The 18,048-nt window shown below is 45.8% G+C and overlaps 1 protein-coding gene across 10 annotated transcripts in view; it reads left to right on the top strand.

The window, feature by feature from the left end:
• AKAP13 (A-kinase anchoring protein 13) overlaps positions 1-18,048 on the top strand; it is a 227,406-nt gene that overhangs the window by 115,122 nt on the left and 94,236 nt on the right. For all 10 annotated transcript variants that reach the window (XM_075506242.1, XM_075506248.1, XM_075506243.1 and 7 more), the window contains 3 exons: positions 2,415-2,604; positions 6,039-8,952; positions 13,536-13,612. In XM_075506242.1, the coding sequence (XP_075362357.1) occupies positions 2,415-2,604; positions 6,039-8,952; positions 13,536-13,612 (3,181 nt within the window). The remainder of the gene's footprint in view (positions 1-2,414; positions 2,605-6,038; positions 8,953-13,535; positions 13,613-18,048) is intronic.

Below are 18,048 nucleotides of genomic sequence, written 5' to 3'. Positions count from 1 at the left end.
ACATCCACTACCTCTCTGCTTAATTTTGTGCCATGTAGGTAACTGCTACTAAAAATGAGAGCTTGGAGTTGTTTGTAGTTGGCTGGATGTGAGAAAGATTTTGGTTTTTCAAAAGGTTTAAAGCCCGTTATGGAGTGTAACACAGATCGGCAGCTTGAATATGAAAAGAAATTGCTGTCTTTGTAAGCAGAAGTGATTATTTGATCCATCTGGGCCATGTGAAGGTGAAGGTGGCAGATTGCAGGAGGGGTGGGCGCGCTCACAGTGTTGCAGGGGACTGTGCTTGCCTGTCATCTTGCTCCAGATTTTGAGGCTTTTGAAGTTGCCGAGGGTCCTTTAAGGCTCGAGTCGTGCAGGCTGCTTTGTGGGTGCTGATTTGAAGATGCTTGTAAGTGTACTCAAAGCTGATGAGAAAGTGGAGCAGACTCATTGTGCTCGGTTCTTTAATCTGGCTGATGTTGTCCCCGTGAGCGGGTGAATATGGGTTTTGTGCTGACTGACTCATTGTACTCTGAGAGTGGCCCTGAGTACAATAGTTTCTCATATATGACAGCTGAAAAGAAAAATACTCCAGACAGAAATGTCTGTGTTTCCTTGATAAAGGAAGGTCATTTCTTTAGTCACTTGTAATGGCTCAGTTGACTTCAGTGCCTCCATGGATTTATACTAATCACCACCAAAACCTGAATGTTTCCTTCTGTTTCTCTATGGAAATATTGATTCTGTTTAAATCAAGAGTAATTCTGCTGAAGTCAATTGAGTTACATGGTGGTGAATGGTGGTAGATGCAGGTTCACTTCATCTGAATTTCCTTGCAGATTTAGCCCAAAATGAGTCACAGGAGGGGGCGGGTGGTTGTGCCGGGGCAGAGCAGGGACAGCCGCTGCCACCACCGTCGTCTGCACAGGTTTCTCTGCCGTAGGATGAACCGTCCAACCGTTTCCCCACGCTGCTCTGCCCATTCCTGTTGCCAGTCATGTTATCGTTTGCTGATTATGGTTTTGCTTTCTAAATTGCGTGGCTTCCCAGAGAGGTAGCCCTGTGGTTTGTTAGGTGGGCACTCACCCATTAGAAAGGTTTGCTACTTTTAAAGTAAGAAACCAGTTGGCAAAGTTGCTGAAATCTATGTGTAATTTTACCTGGTTGATGGTATATGTTTGCTGTATATGTACCTTCTTGAATTCCTGATTATTTGCATACAATCACAGCTCTGGCCGTTCTAGGGAAATCTGTAGCTGTGCTGCAAAGGGACATCTGGGGATGCCTGTTGTGACAGGGGCTGGTCTCAACAATAGGGAGGGGACATGCTGTTAGCTGGGGCTGGCTCTCGGTAGGTGCATCCCTAGTGAAAGGAAAACAGAGAAATTTCCATTTCTTATATCCTTGAGCAGGTCAGCATAAGCCCCTGTTCTCGTACCGGTCCTGCTCGGCTCCACGTCTCTCCCAGGGGATGCGGCGCTTAGGAGGGTGCTGCGTGAGCCACTCTGTCCCGGAACAATTAAAACAGATTTTGGGTTTCTTGAATCAGTTCTGATTCAAAATGAGATCTGTAAACCTGAAGCTTTAGATGAACACCTCGATAAGATAAATGTTTCCTCACCCCCTTAAAGTAGCAACAACGCAGCCTCTGTGCAGCTTGGTGAGACCTGAAGAATTACTGCTTTGAGCCGCAAGCCTGGGCAAAATGGGTTTGACATTCGAAAAGAGATGACTGAATAGAAATTTCTATTGAATACATGGAACTGCTGAGTTATTTTTTCATGCTGATCTACAATAGCATCTTCTTTTTCCTTTCTTTCCTTTTGATTGGTAAAAAGAAAATCGGTGATACTGCTGCAGAAGGACAGCTGTCTCACAGTATTGAGAACATCTTGCACAGAAGCAGTTTCACAGAGCAAGCTAAATTCATTTCAGGAGTGAAAAAATTGCTACAATTTGATGGCTGTTGGGTGTTTGTGAAGCAGTGTGCTGGTTTCAGTGTAGAAGTTGTAGCATCTCTGTACCATGATAATCCTCACTCCTAACTTGTCCCTCTGCAGTTCTGTCTTACAGGTGTCTGTTTTTCTGCAACAGCTGCTTTGGTGATCTTCACGTGCAATAAGTTCCATTTCAAAAAGCAATCGTTGTGCCCTTTGCTGCTAGTCTCTCATAGTCTGGGGAGAAAAAGCAGGTCTCTCTATCTGAGAAGTACCTTGTGAAATAAAGCTTGTGAAATAAAGCATTAACTCTAAATCACATTAATTTTCAAGACTCAGAAGCATGTGTGTGTATTTGTCTGTCTGGCCCTGGAGCCGGTGCCCTGTTTCACTCAGGCCGTTGATTAGATGACTGTCCAGAGTGAAGAACAGCGTGCGTGTCCTGCAATGCAGCATCCCTCCTCGCCTGCAGATTAACCCACGCTTGTTTTATTGCAGAGAGGAAGCCAGGGAACCGGACTCCTGGAGCACCTTGTCTCACACCGTGCACTCAGGGGACTACAGCGTGAAGCACCACCGCGGGCTCGATGTTTACATGCTGACAGCTGAAGCCAAGGAAGGGGTAGCAGCCAGCTTGGAGAGTGACATACGGCACCTTCAGATGCACATGCAGAGCCACCAGCACATGGTAAGGAAAAGGCTGAGATGATGAAAGAAAAAACAGAGCTGGCTGGTTGCTGCCTCACAAGCAGCCTGGCACCTGGGGAGGACTTCCTCACGTAGGCACCCTTCCAGGGTGTATTTACCTCAACGTTTTCTCTGGATGTCATTAGCAAACATCCAGGTAGACACCTGCCTATTTTCTTCTCGTTTGATCGTGGAGAGATCTGATAAAGTTGTACTAGGCAGCAGATTTTCTCTCTCAGAAGAGAAGCAGGCTTGGGGCTGTGCAACGCTGGCTCTGCTTGGCGTCGTGGGCTCTCTCTGCTCCCAGCTCCTGCCTTCTCCATTTGGTTGGGACCCTCTTGGATGGGCAGGGGAAGCTCCCTGGAGGTGGATTGTCCCTCCAGGGTGTCTGGCAGCCATCAGGCAGCATAAGGCAGGCTCCAGAGCGGGGCTGGGTCTGTGGGAGCTGCGCATGGTGGGTATGTCTCTGTTCAGATGGAAAGTTCAGGGTCAGAGACGAGACTGAGGCGTAAGTCTCTGGGGTAGGCGATGGGAAAAACAGCCATTTCCTTAGCACCTTGGTGTAGGACTTGGAGGACAAGCCTGCCCTGGCCACACGGGGTGCGTGTCCATAGCGGTCCCCTTGCTGTGCTCCTCTCAGACCCCACGATGGTCAGACCACAGGAGCCGTGGGGCTTTGGAAGGGCTTCCTCTCACTCCTTTAAAATAGATGCCACAAGGACTCAGTTGGGACAGGAAGGTGAAACAGCGGGACACTTCTGTGCCACTTCTCAGAAACACCCACGGATCTTGCGCAGATGGCATCGCGTGGGTGTTCCTCTGTCAGCTCATACATCCACCGTTACAGAGGTGTGGGATCTAAATAACAGGATATTTTTGTTCCTTTAACTAAGGAAGGGGAGAATTGTTGTCTGCAGGCAGTGGCCTGGGGGGAACGTTCAGCGGTATGGGCAACTCTGAGCTGTTTTCACCCTTCCCTGGGCGCCTGAGATGTTAATTACTCCCAATCTCAACAGGAACTGGTGGCATGAGTGGCAAACCCAGACTGACTGTGAAATCGCTTCCCCTTTCCATCAAAAGACACTAAAGCACAGCCGGCATATCCAGCTCACTTCTTGTTTGCTCATGCCGAATGCCAGATGGGTACATTTTGCCTGACAATGAAATTACAAAAGTCTATGTTTAGACTTTTTCTTTCCAGCACTGTTTCACTTCACATCTAATCTGATTTGAATTTGGAAAGCAGCCCTGTAATTATTTCATTTAGGTTCATTTCGGGTCAGTTAAAAGCCAGTTGGCTTCCTTTGGAGACGGCTCTATTTTTCAGGCTATCGGCACAGTGACTTCACCATGAGGATGCTGGGGCTGCTGCGGCCTTCTTTTGAAAAACTTCTGAAAAACTTCTGCGGCCTTTCCTTTTGAAAAACTTGCTTGTTCCCAAGCAAGCGTCGCTGTTTTCTGTGTCTGTCATCCTGGCTGTGTTGTGTTGTCTATGTCTGTCCATCGTGGCTGGGAACCAGTGCAGTGTCTGTGCTCTGCTGTAGGGTTATAGCCAGCAGACAGCCGGCACGCCGTTTGATTCTGTTTGTTTGCCCTTGCAAAAAATAGCTGCAGCCTGCGGGTACCGCTGCATGCAGAGCCCTGTGTCCCATCCCGGGTGCTGTGCAATGGATGGAGATGCCATGCTGCCTGCCTCCGATGCTAACCTGTCTTGGGATGCTTCCAAAACAGGGAGCTCTGGCATAGGTGACAGCATATATGGGAGCTGGGTAGCAGGATTATTTTAAATAGGAGATCCGTGGCGAACACCAGAAGTATGTTTAGTGGTCTGTGAGTCAGTGATTCAATGGCGGTGCTCATCGTTTGCAGACCTCAGAGTGTGGAAAGACGAGTAAGCGCAATATCCTCAATGTAGCAGTGACGATTTAACCAGTGTTTGTGTATGCAGTACCCAGAAGTCCCCTGTGTAATCAATTAACATATTGCCCGGTTTAATATTCAGGGAGAAAAGGGGTGTTTAAGCTGGCATTTTTGGTATGAAATTCTATTTCTCTGAGAACTAGAGACTTAAACAAAATTTGCAGGGACCTGTTTAAGTTAGGCTTCTAGGGTGCATGTATTTTTTGGCATATTTTTACAAATAAATGCAAAAAATAACAGGTTTGAAGTATTTCATTAGAGTTTTGTATTTGTGGAGAGTGACAGGCACTTACTGAGAAACCAGCGTGATCTCCAAAAGCTTACAGTGCAAAACCCCAGGCCTGCCACAGAAAATCAAGGGAGCTCTGTGGGGTGTACATTGAAGGATTGAGGTCGCTCGGTAGTTTAAAAAGTCACTTCTTCTAAGATGTGAACATTGATATGCAGCAAAGAGAATAAAAAAGAAGATATTGAAACAGACGGTTCTTTTTAAGTAAAGGTTTGATTGTATCAAACTATAAAAGCTTGGGGGATCCTTGACAAAGCAGATGCTCTGGAAGGAAAATGCAGATTAGAGAGGAATTGAGTACGTTGCTACTGTTCCACGATAATGTGTATATTAATTTTAATAGTATGTCATCATTTTCAAATTTTTATTTCCATTTAGGAAGTAAATTTCATATATTTAATTATGCATGCAATTCTCAGGAATAGATTAGATTATTAGTTCAGTCCTAGGAGTAGGAGACAAGTGGTGGTGTTTGGACATTGTCAGCCAATTCTCACGTCTGAAGTAGCATTTCCATCAATATAGAGAAAATTGAGCAACGCTGATGAGAACTGGGGAGTGCCATCGGGCAGGGATCTGAAGTTGCTCTTAAGCAATTGCTCAAGCCCTTTGGGACTAGGCTGGTATATATTTGCATTATTTGGTAGATTGAATTCTGCTGTTTACAGTTCTTGAATTTAAGTGCACTCAAGAACTGTGACTACAGCTGCTTGATGGACAAGTACAGAGATTACAACTCTTCTCAGTGGTGGCAGATGGTGTAACAAGTGGGTAGAGGGACAAACTGCAGCTTCAGGGGGTTCAGGGTGCCTGTTAGGAAAAACTCCTTCATGGGATGGGCACGGGCACAGATTGCCCAGGGAGGTGGTGGGTACTTTGTCATCAGAGGTTGTTATGGGGACTTGGCAGGACAAAGTCATGGCTGACCTGATGTCACATTGGTGATAGCCCAGCTTCAGGTAAGAGGTTGGACTAGGTGACCTCCAGATGCTCTTTCCAACCAACATTTCTGTCATTCTAATAATTTCAGTATTACTGCATAACAAAACCAATATGTAAAATACCCACTGCACTGGGTTTGTAACTCTGTCTCAAGGGACACCTGTCCAGAGGGAGCAGGAGTTGCATCAAATAGGATTATGTAGATATAGATCTTGTAGATGGTGGAGACAGCGTAAATGTGTGACAAAGCAAAATAATTTTTTTTTTTTTTTGTCTTGTTACAGAGTTTAAGGCAGCAGACAGAACCTGTACTGGGAGATTCTGGAGACAGCTGTGCTAAAGTATCAGAGCCAGATGGTCACCCGGCCACTACCTTTCAGAACCTAGAAGAAATGGCAAGAGAAGGAAGGCAGGAAAGTGCATCTGATCTTGTTCACCTGGACATCGGGCAACTCTCAGACCAAACCCACCAGGAAGAGAAATGCAACAGCAGGAGTTTGGGAGCTTTTAATGATGCGCCAAATGACTCGCTGAGCCTGGGGGATGCAAAGAGCCCAGAGTACTTCTGTGAAAGTAAAAATACAGTGACGTTGAGTAAAAAGGAAGAGGAGGGGCCAACCTCTGCTGAAGGCTCTGGGACGATATCAGATGAGAAGGATTGCACAGTGAGCCTGTGTGCAAGTGTAAATGGTGCCATAAATCTTCTATCCTGTGGAAATACAAATGAGGAAGCTGGAATGACATCTGCTGGAGTTGGTTTGGATCAAGCCGGCTTGTGCAGTAAAGATAGTCACCATCAGGAAGCGCAAGCTGCCGAGGAGCGTGCAGCTAACAGTACTGTTACTGTGGTTGAAACTGCAGGCGAAGCCCCAGCTTCCTTGGAGGGCGTGGATGTGGCTATGGGCCAAACTGAATGCAGGAACTGTACAGGGGCGGCTGAGAGGGCTGCGGGCCAGCAGCAGGTAGAGGATGGGATGGCTGAGGCTGGTGAAAGGAGGACTGCAAACCTAGAAGAGCAATCGCCAGCTAAGAAAGAGTCAGCCAGTGCTGCTCAGCCCTTACTCAGTGGTTTTAATGGCACTGAGTGTGCAGATGGGGAGGATGGAAATGTGGGAGTGGTACCGGCACATGATGGTACGAATGCAGACGGTGGCACTGGAGATGTTTCTGCTGACCTTTGCAAGACTGGCAATAACAAAGAGACTGGAGCGGACTCATGCACCGATCAGGTAAACAGCGGCTTCTTGGAAAGCCAAGGCGATGCCCGTGTCGCAGCGAGACAGGATGTCACTGTGAGTGCCGGGGCAGCATTGCCAGCAGTGAATGGGGTGAAGGTTCCCACATGTGCATCAAAACCTGATCCTGGTTTGGAAATCCATGGCAGCAGTAAGAGTGGGGAGCAAGGAGGGCAGGTGGAAGCAGGTTGCACAAATGGGAAATCCAGCTCGCCCGCACTGGAAGACAGTGTGGAAACTGATGGCCCTGATGCTAAACCTGAAAACGATGATGCTGGTGGATCTAATCAAAGCAGTGCAGAACCTGTTTGTTGCCAGGAGAGCGGTAAGATCCCTGAACGTGCGGCTGAAGCAATGGAGGGCAGCGAGGCCCGTGAAGAGGAGCCAGTAGGAACTGATACCAGCAGCAGCAGAGATGGAGGAAGCGCAGATTCTGCAGACCGAGGTCAGGAAGTTGCTAGCTGTCTCCCTTCTGCTGATCAAACTGTCATTAAAGATGAAATGGGTGACTGCTTCAAACCAGACGCTGCTCAAGAGAGCAAATGTGAGCCTGCATCGCTCCCTCCGGAGGATCCGAGCACATGCCTGGCAGAAAAAGAGCCTGCACAAACCGAAGCAGAGATAGCAGAAAGTGCTTTGGAGCAGGAAGGGCTGAGTGGCGAGATGAAATCTCTCGCTCCCCTACCCAGAGGAGAGGGACCGGCTGTGAGTCAGGAGAGAGATGCTGCAGTGGCACCTCCCTGGCAGGAGGCAGCTCTGCAAGGTAGTGACCCTGGATTAGCTCCGAGTGCCAAGGGTGCAGACTGTGCGGAGGATAATGTAATAGGCACACCCTCTATAATTCATAATGAAGAATCTAAACAAAACCAGGAAGCGGTGGCGGCAGCAGGCTCGGCAGAACTCGCCCGGCAGCGCGGCGGGGAGCATGGCAGGGTAGCTGCTGGAGCTGGCTGGCCTGGGGACCATGCAGGGGATGAGGGCTCTCTGGAGCAGAGCCTCTCGCAGCAGGCTGAAGAAGGAGACGCTGAGCCTGAGCAGGAGGCTTGTGCAAGTGGCAGGGAGCAGGTTTTGTCAGAGGAACTTCTTGCTGCTGTTGTGAAACCCTCTGCCTGCAGTCAGGAGGGGCCTGTGACAGACGGCAGCAATGTGGATGCTGGGCTGAAAGGGACAGTCTGTGACGAAGAAGCCTGCAAGACCGGGGCAGAGTGTGCAGGAGAAGGCACCATGCATGGCCCTGCATCAGCAGGCGAGTCACCGGGTGCAGAGAGCGACCCTTGTCCGCATGCAGGGCTGAACCAAGAACATGATCCCAGTCAAACCCAACAGCGAATCTCCCCACGCAGCAGCACCCCCGAATTAAAGGATGCTTCAGAAGTGGGAGCCCCGAGTGATGCCTGTGAGGGTAAGGAAGTGTTAAGGCCGGTGATAATAACCCCTGTCACAGCGTATCCAGAAGAGCAGGAGGATACGGAAAGCGTGCTTCCCCGGGCAGCGCTTCAGCCCATTGCAGAAGAGCCCACGTGTGACAGCGACTCCAGCACCGACACCGTTTGTCCAGGCAGTGAGAGTGATGCTGGTCCCATGGCGAAAGCAGCTCAGGGGGAGGTCTTGGCTGAGCCCGATGGAAAGCAAAGCCGAGCTGTACCCGAATTGCCCTTCTCACCGTGTTTGTGCCGTTTACATGCTGTTGAGTCACTGGAAAATGTGGGAGTAAAGAGTTTGCTTTCAGCAGATGATGGCTCCTCTCTGGATAAAGTTCCTAAAATGGTAAAAAGTTTTGATGCGGTGGTTTTTGCAGCAGAGACACCTTGTTCCCCTGATTTACCAGCTGCAGAAAAAGTGGGGCTTGAGCCTCAGGCTGCAGTGGATGTGGGAATCAGCCTTAATGGAGAAATGGATTTAAGTTCCTCGACAAAGAAGAAGAATGTCAGCCTGGCAGTGCAACGAGCTGAGCCTGTTACAGGTAGGAAAAATCAGTTGGTTTCCTACTTTTTAGTTTTTTCTTCGTAGGTGTGCCTCGAGCGTCTCATCAGCAAAGGAAGGGAAATAAGAGCAGGAGGCCTGCCTTGCAGAGGAAGTGTAGGTGTTTGGGGTTTTTCTTCTCAGAAAGAAGAAACCTGAAGTTACATACTAAAACTTTCAGTTCAAATGCATGTTGCTTGGCTGGCACTGGAGGTAAGGACAGGACATCATCTCCTGTGAATGTGTGCAGAAGAATTTCTAGCCCATGAATCCTCCTTGGCGAAGGAATGAATGGGAGGGAGCTATTTGGATTACTGTATCTTCAAGTTATATATATGCTTTCATGTGGGCATGAGGGTTTATTTGCTTAGTGCTATTCCTTCGCTTCTCCCCTTTATTTTTGCTGACATGGAGTCAGAGGGTACAACGGGGCTCTCTTGCATTTTCTTTGCTCGTCTACTTGAAACAGCTGCCAGTGTCCTTCTGAACTGTGCAAAGCAACTTCCTAATTGGTGGTATTAGGTCATTTAAAAAAGCCAGCGAGCCCTACCCCCACCGCCTTTTCCGGGCTGCAAAGCTTTTTTGTCGGGCAGAGCAGCCGGTGGTGTTTTCCAGTGCATTTAAGCAGTACTGGAACTCAGATGACGAGTTTTGCTTGCTGCCATCGGCTGGGAAGTGGGACCGGCGTTCCCTACAGATGAGTGGTGATGGGGGAGAGCGGTGGGACCTGGGGGACAGCGTAGACGTCTGGTGCCTGTGCGACAGAAGCTAATAGAAAACATCACCAGGTAACTCCGAAAAGGGAAATAAAGGGATAAATTGAATGAAAGAGAAATGGGTTTGTTGCTCCAGCCTGGAATTAAATCATAGGTGAATTTGCTACTGAAGCATGGAGCTAATCTGATCTTTATTTTCCACCTGTTCAGGCAGCTGTTAAATGGAAGCAGCTGAACTTTTTCAGTTGCTTTTTTTTTTTTTTTGCTTTGAGAAAATGATACAGTGCCTCTTGCTTTCCCAGCACCAAGCGAACAAACAAACAAAACATTTAAATGATTAAAAAAAAAATCTGCCGTGATATAAATCATGAAGTTGTAAAGCTATAAAGCTATTTCACTGCTTTAATGCTGGGAGCTGTTTCTTCAGTCTAAATGCAGAATGGGGTGATGGCAGAGGATTTGTTCTGATATGTGATAGCAGAATAACTGGGGGCAGGGGAAAGGATTGATGGGGGGGAGGATCAGTGGTGGGTCCAGCAAATCCTTTTTTCATTGAGTTCAGGATTTTTAGAAAGTTTATGTGTCAGGAGATAACCAGTAAACATTAGTCAGGAGATCAGTAGTAAATAAGTAGAAAGATTTAAAGGTGGATTAGAAGGCTTCTTTCAGAAAGAACCTCTTTTAGTGTTGTGGCAGATTGACAGTTCAATGGGACGGGAGTGGCTGTAAGTCAATACCTGGCAGGGCTCCTTTCTTCTGGGAGCCTCCCACTCTGCCGGCTCCATCCGCACAGTCCAGGTCTTTATCTCTGGTCGGATTCTCGGAGGCATGACGTTGTCTAGGCCAGGTTTTAAAAGGAGAAGGGACTAAACAGTCCAATAAGATAGTGACTGAAGTAGGAAAATAATATTAAGCATCATTCTGTGTTAGGGTATGGAAAGGGGGGGGGGGGGGGGGAGGTGATCCTGTTACTGGTTTAAAATACATAAGGATTTAGGGCTAAAAGGTCTTGGAATACAGTTGTCTGACCTCTCCATAAGGAAGAATTGTTTATTTGCAGTGGGATGCTGCAGGAACCAAAATTTCAGCTGGAATATCTTCTCTTGAAGAACTTTAGGATTGCTCTGAGGCAAAATGTTAGGAAAGCCCAGATAAAATATTAGCTTAAAGCAGAGACAAGCGACTGCTATGAACCCAAGCTCACTATTTGAAATGTTTCTGAAATTCACCTCCTGTAAAGCAGCATCTAGAATTCTGATATGGCAGTAATTCAAGAGAACAGATTTATTGTTTATTATTGCTGTGTACATTCTTCATGTCGATGTCTAAGCTTTGGGTAGTGCGTTTTGTGTACGAGTTCAGCGGCAGCCTTCAATTCTTTGCGTCAGTTCTGTGCTGTGTCAGTGCTGGGGAGTTTTCCCTGCAGCCTGGGTTTGTACAGAGCATTTTGTAGCCATGCAGGAGTCATCAGTGCTCAGAATGAATCAGATCTTTTTTTGATAAACTACAATAAAGTCTTCCCAAAGGAAGTGTAGGTCACAAGGCCGTTTCTCAGAAACACGTGTGGTCAGAGGGTTTTATTGTCATGCTAATTTATCAGAGATGTAACCGGCTGATAATTGCTGTTGCCATTACTCCAAATCATTGAGCTCGTTTAATTTTTTTTGTTTATATTGTGAAGTTGCTCCCAAATATATCCCTGTTTATTTCATGGCCTCCACTTAGCTTCAGCCTACCCCCAAAACAGAGACTTCAAAGGGCTAATTGCCTTATCCAGACAAGTATCTAGTGGCTGATCACAACACTTGAAGGAAGGCAATGAAGCTAGAAGAAGATCCTACTTTCATAAGGCAGCTCCTCATGCTGTTAGCTTTAGACTCAGAACTGCATTACCACTGAGTAATGGGTTCTGCAAGCACATTATTTGCAAGTCAGGCAGATAGATGCTACTCATTAAAAAAGCAGGCAGTTAGGATATGAAATCATACCCCAGTAGCCAGGCTGGGTGAGAATAGAAGAAATGGCATGGGTTTATGCTGACAAAACACCTCCGAGTAGATGCAGCTTCTTGGCAGAAAGCGACCCCAGCAAGATTAGGTTGTATGGTTGGGGTTTAGCATCTTAAATTGACAAATACTGTAATCATTGCTCCCTAGCTCCTCTCCTGGGAGAAATATCCCTGGTATACCTCTTGTAGATCTCAGCATTTAAAGAAAACATTCATTGCCAGGTAGGAGAATATCACCTTACTTCGAATTTTACCAGTCTTTACCTCATTCTCATCGATGGCCTTTTCCCTATGGAAAAGCACTAGCTACCATTTCCTTCCCCTGTTAGAGTAGCAGGGTGAACCGATAACAAATGTCACTAATGATACCACACATGCGATAAGGTGCTCTATGCCCCCGAGACCTCTGTGACAGCATTATAGCGCTTTTCGTTTGAGATATGTTTCTTAATAGAAGTTCAGGAAGGAGTGGCAGAGTGCAAAAATTGTCCCCTTGAATTTCATTCTGAGGGCACATGTCTTTGTCCTCCAGTTCTTACCCAGCACAGAGTATCACTACACCGCGTGCTTCTCCCATCCTCAGTGCACCAGAGGTTTCTTCCTTGCGTGTTCTGTCTTTGGACCAAGATCTCAACCATCAGGGCATTGCCGCAACTCCAAGCAGATCTCCTCACGGCCGTGATCTCTGCTTTGCCAACAAACGGGACTTGCAGAAATTTGTAGCGTTACCTCTGATTTCTGACAGTCTGCCCACAAACTCACCTAATTGAGAGAAAATCGTGCCGGTTTGACTTAATGATGCTAGATTAGTTTATCAATAGAACATTGCAAAACCAGAGAGTCCCAAAATCAAGGGTGACAGCTGGCAAACCATTGGTGACAGTTGTTACAGCAATTTCCCCGTGAAGATGGGAGGCTCTTCTTGCTAAACCCCTGAACGGGTAAACTCGCTGCAAACATACGTCGCCCTTAAGAAGGCCTTGTCATCCATCCAGTGTTTGTTTTTAGTAGAAATGAGAGGGAGCGGGATTAGAGCGGGGTTTAGCCCTAACACAGCCACTCTCCATCGGGGTGGCTTTGGACAAATCACTTCGCTCCTCTAAAAGTATCCTGTGTGTCGTGAGAGTCTTTAGCTTAGGGTTGAAAGAGTATTAGGGCATTGACTTTATGCCAGGAAAAGGTACATAGAAGGGAACCCCAGGGGAATGGTGACTAATGAAAGCTTTGCTGGGTGGAGAAAGCAGCTGGGACGTGATGTTTGTACCACTGGGGTGGTGACACCATCATGGGAGCACGAGGAAGGGGAAAATCAGCGGGGTCTTTGTAAACTCCAGCAGAAAAGGGTTTGCCTTCCTAGTCCAGCAACCTAATCGTCTCCTTAAGGCAGTGCAGGTGAGCTGAATTTTTGAAGCTTGTGATTTTTTTTTAACACTTAAAATACCTGTTGAGAGAAAGCAAGGCTGGTTTCTTGTGTTATCTTCAGATTATGGTGGGAAGAAAAACAGCAAAAATTTTGGTTCCTTAACTAGATGAACAGGAGCCAAGAAAATACATGGGCAAATACATGCAGATGTGCTCAGCCTCACCTAGAGATTTTCAGGAGTTTTACCCCATGCTTGCTGCTGTTTCATAGTTTCCTTCAGTCCCAGACACGATAGTTGTTAAAACTAATAACAAACAAGCAGCAAAGTCGGGAGTGAAACCAGATGTTGGAAGTCAAATGGACTTGTTGAAGGGGTTTTGGGGTTGGGTTTTCTTTTTTTTTTTTTTTTGAGACTGGTTTGAATAAACAGAAAAATATCAGCAGCGCTGAAAGAAGTTTTTTTTTAAATTGCCTGTGCGAACCCTCTGTTTTCACAGGGAGGTTGGAAATGAAAACTGAAGACGAGGTGGATTTTCTGAAAGATCGTGACGGGAGTGGAGCCCACGAGGAAGCGGTGAGTGCTACTTATGCATTGTCACCTTGTCTTTTTCTGTGCTTTTTAAAGAAACGCCAGCGCTGCTGCAGCTGGCCACCTAACCTGCCGGTTTCCTTTCTGTAGGCTTTGCAAAGCTGAATAGCGTCTATCACCATAATGTTGTTTTAGCCTTTTAAAAATATTGTGGACTTTTTTAGACCTTACGTTTTTCAACCACTAGATTAAGCCACATTTATGTTGTCTCAGTCGGTGACATAGAGATTGACCCAAACGGTTCCTTGTGAGGCAGGGCTGTACCAAGATTTGTATATAATTTGATAAAAGCGATGCCCTGTAATGTGCTTGGGGTTGGTGATGCTGCGTGGGGCCGGCAGTGCCTCCGAGGTCCCCACGCGCGCGTGGTCCTGGCCAGTCTCTCTATCCCCTCGCACGCTTTGCCCCTCCAGGGAGTTTTTGGCAGGGGGGACTGTGGCTGCGGTCGGTGTGGGTGCGTGCACAGACTCCGAGGTCTAAAGGCATTGCTAGCTGGGAGCATTAGTGCCTTTGCTGGAAGAAAAATTAATAATGGGAAAACATAGGGGGATCAAGTGTGGGGGGAAACCCTGTATTCTTCAGGTCGGTGAAATAATATAAAAAGGTCATGCCAGGGATCAGAAATCAGTTGGTATTGTTTTCTATTACTTGCGCTTTGCCATATTTAAGGACTGTCTATGATAAAAAAAAACGTGAATATTGGGCTTGACAGGAATGCAATTTTGGTTTAAAGCACCCCTAATACATATTCTGCTTTATCAAGAGCTGGGTTTTTTGGTCATACCTTTCCTAGCTGGATTTGCATTTGCTCCTATATTTCATATACAGTTTCTTGTTCCTGAAAAAGAAAGTGTTTTGTAAATGCTAAATTGCTCTCATCCTGTGTTGGTGCACGTTGCCATTGAGCAGCTGTGTTTGCACGTTAGCATACCATTATGAAGCTGTTAAAAGAGAAGATATTGTGGGGATGAGTTAACAGTGCAGGGTGGAGCACCAAAAAACTTTGCTCATCCCGCAGTAAAGCTCTTTAGGCAGCAGAACAGTCTTGCCAAAGCTTGTAAGAAAATCAGGTTTATTTTGTTTTTAACAAGTTTAAGGCTTAATTTCTGTAGCTGTTTGCTCAGTGAGTTAGCCAGGGACTAGAGTGAATAACTTTCCAAGCTAAAATTTGTGCTGTCTGATAAGTAAATCTTTTGTTACTGGAATGCATGAGTGTAAAGATGCTGATGGTTTTTTTTACTGACCCTTTATTAAAGGTAATTTTCATGACTAAGACTTAGGTGTTTGGTAGAAAAGTAAGATATCTTTAGAAAATGCAAATTAGGGCACTGCCTTTTCCTTTCAAACAGGGAAAAAATAAAAGAAACATATTGAATTTGGCTTCCATTTTGCATGTTTTACAGGCATTTTGATTTTTTGTGTGTGTGCTTTCTTCTGTTCTTCCTCTCCCTCCCACCCCGTCAAACACCTCTTTAGAAATCTGGCTTTTCTGGTGCAGGAATGGGAGTGCCAGGGGAATGGAAAGTTTGCTGCAGGACTGACAGGGTTTCCTGTTGCTAAGTTCAACAGAAACAAAACAACAACTGCACTATATTAAGGTCATTTTAAAAAAAAATCAGCGGAAGACTTATAAATAGAGCTTAATTCACACGTGTAGGTTGAGTAGGGAGCTGACCAGTGAAAGCCATCGCGAAGTGTGTATCTCCTGTCTCGTCCTGTCTCTGCTTTATTTAGTGCTGACTTTTTTTGTAGCCAGAAGTCTTTCAGGTGCTCGTTGCCTTCTCATTACAGAGCCATTTTGTGGTTAGTAAAAGTGGTTTTCCTAACTTGTTGCAAATAGAAATGTTGTTGCTTGCACCTAGTCAGGAGCTGCAGGTATTTAGCAGTCTCACCCGTTGTGTCAGCAACTTTGGACCTTGGGAACTGCATTAACTCCTGTTTTATGGGTGAGAATTTTGCACAATGTTATTTATAAATATGCAATGTATGCACAGACTGTTAAAAAAAAAAATGTTTTAGAGCCTAAAAATTGCAACTTCTTGTATAGTGGAATTAGACTGAATGACAGTAAGCTTGAGCACGCTGGAAAGAGAAGGGGAAGAATTCCTTCTTGTGAGTTGGTTTCTGAAGGCAGAGATTTATCTGGAGTCGTGATGCCAGGAAGTGTACTCCAGTATTACATGTATAAAGTTGTACATGCTTTCCCTGTAGTCATTTCAGAAGACTTTGCCTGAGAGAGGCTCTTGTGCATGTCATGGAAAAGCTGCAGCTGAAAAATGTTTAGGAAAATAATGGTTTGTAGGGTTATAAGCACTGAAAGGAAAATAATGGAAAAATGGTTTTTCCAATTAAAATGTGTTTTTAAAGTGTCTGTTTCTTAAATCTCCAGAATGTTTTCTCAGAGGCTGTATTTGTTCAGCTATAGAAATTCTGTAACCAGAATTTCCCAAGCTCCTTTCATGTTGGATGGGGCTTTGAGCAACCTGGTTTAGTGGAAGGTGTCCCTGCCCATGGCAGGGGGGTTGGAACTAGATGATCTTTAAGGTCCTCTCCAACCCCAACCATCCTATGATTCTGTGTTGGGCGGTGGGTGCTCATCCTGCCGGAGACTCCCCTGGTCCTTATCTTCCTGTTTTGTTTGGGGATCTTGAGTAGAGCTGGGGCAATAACTTGGTGTGATCTATTAAAATTAGACTTTAGCATTTTTAAAATTGAATAACTTTAGATTCTTAACTCTGATGAGAAATCTGGTTTGGCTTCTGCATACTGTCATATTAAAATAATTTAGAAATGGCACATCGTGGTTCCAGCATTATGAAAGTAAAGCAACAGTTTGAAATGAACTGTACCTTGATATACTTCTCTTCTTGTCTTGATCCCAGAAATCAGTTATGTTTCATTATTTGCTGAATCTTTGTCTTCATGCGGCAGGATGGATAAGGTTGCACTGCTGGGTTCATCCGACGGCTTCGCTTGTCTAAGCCTGTGACTGACAAATTGTAGCTGGCTGACCCCAGAAACAGAGTTCACTGGGAAATAGCCTTCTCATTGTATTTATTAATTTCATTAGTTAGTTCCTATTGAATTTAATGCATCCTACCTTTACCACATGAATCAGTGTTTAAATAATGTCTGTATTTTCAGAAGTTGCAGCCTACCAGATAAACGGGGCATTTCTAAATACCTTTACAGAGACTGAAGCTCGCAAAAGATTTGCACTTTCATCTGTCGACTGATCCGAGTAGTGCAGTAACGTGTGATATATCAGCAAGGTCACTTTCTGGGGGAAAACTTGCAATATTTTCAGTCATGATTTGGAAGATGGAAGTATGTTTATAACACTCTCGGATGACATCAGGTTGGGAGGGGTTGCAGGCGCTTGGGAGAACAGGGTCAGGGTTCTGAGTGACCTTAAGAAATTGGAGAGTGCATCCAGATAAGAGATAAAAGCAGCCACAGAGTACTTCATTTGCAAAGAAGATATCAAAATGCACATTTACTAAGTCAGGTTTAAACTGGAGAGGGATGGGTAGAAAAAGACTGAGGATTTTTAGTGGACCACAGATGAATCATCAGTGAGATGCTATTGCAAAAGAGACAAATCTTGTTTTGAGTTATATTGAAGGAGTGTCCTCTGTAAGGTGCGGGAGGTGACTTACTCGTGCATGGCACCGCGGAGGCATCATCGGTGTTACCGAATCCGCTTTTGGGTGCCCTGCTCCGCGGAGGACACAAGCGTACTGGAAAGTGTCTGGAAGGAAACAACGAGAAGAGATTAAGAAACGTGAGAAGAGGTTGAAAGAATTAAATTTATTCAGTGCAACAAAAAGAAAACTATTGTGCAATCTAGCAGTCTGCCAACATGCAATAGTGGTTATTAAAGTCCCAGATTTCCATGGCAGCTTAATTTACTGATTTGCTAATTTGCCAGGGTGATTTAGGGTGGATGTTGAGAAAACATCCTGTTATCATCATGAAACTGTTGCAAGACCACCTAGGGAGGCTAGGAAACCTCCTTCCTTGGGAGTTGTTACAGATAAGATAGATGATGCTCTGTCGGGACAGAGCCCCAGGTCTGTTGTTGCCCATGGCTTTTGGTTTGTAGTCCCCCAGGTTTGTGCTTTGCTGAACAGGGAGAAGAGGAGGGAGCAGCTTGGCCAGCGTCCGGCAGGGTGTGCAAAGGAAGGGGTCAGGGATGGCAGGACCATAGGAGATGGAGGTGGGAAGAGGAGATGGGATGGACTGGGTGCAAAAGGGCTTGTGGGAGAGAGAAGAGACCCACACGGCATTGAGATAAGTGTTGGGATGGTCAGTAGGTGTGAAGGATCCAGAGTTTTGTCCTCTCCTCAACTGAAGTCTTCCATGTTTCTCTTCACTGGAGTCAGCAGATAAATGGAGAACATTATGGCCAAGATGTACAG

Source organism: Mycteria americana, chromosome 6 (assembly GCF_035582795.1).
Source record: "Mycteria americana isolate JAX WOST 10 ecotype Jacksonville Zoo and Gardens chromosome 6, USCA_MyAme_1.0, whole genome shotgun sequence".
NCBI classification, from domain to species: Eukaryota; Metazoa; Chordata; class Aves; order Ciconiiformes; family Ciconiidae; genus Mycteria; species Mycteria americana.
Note: the sequence above shows the minus strand (reverse complement) of the source record. Positions and strands in the feature narration are given on the sequence as shown.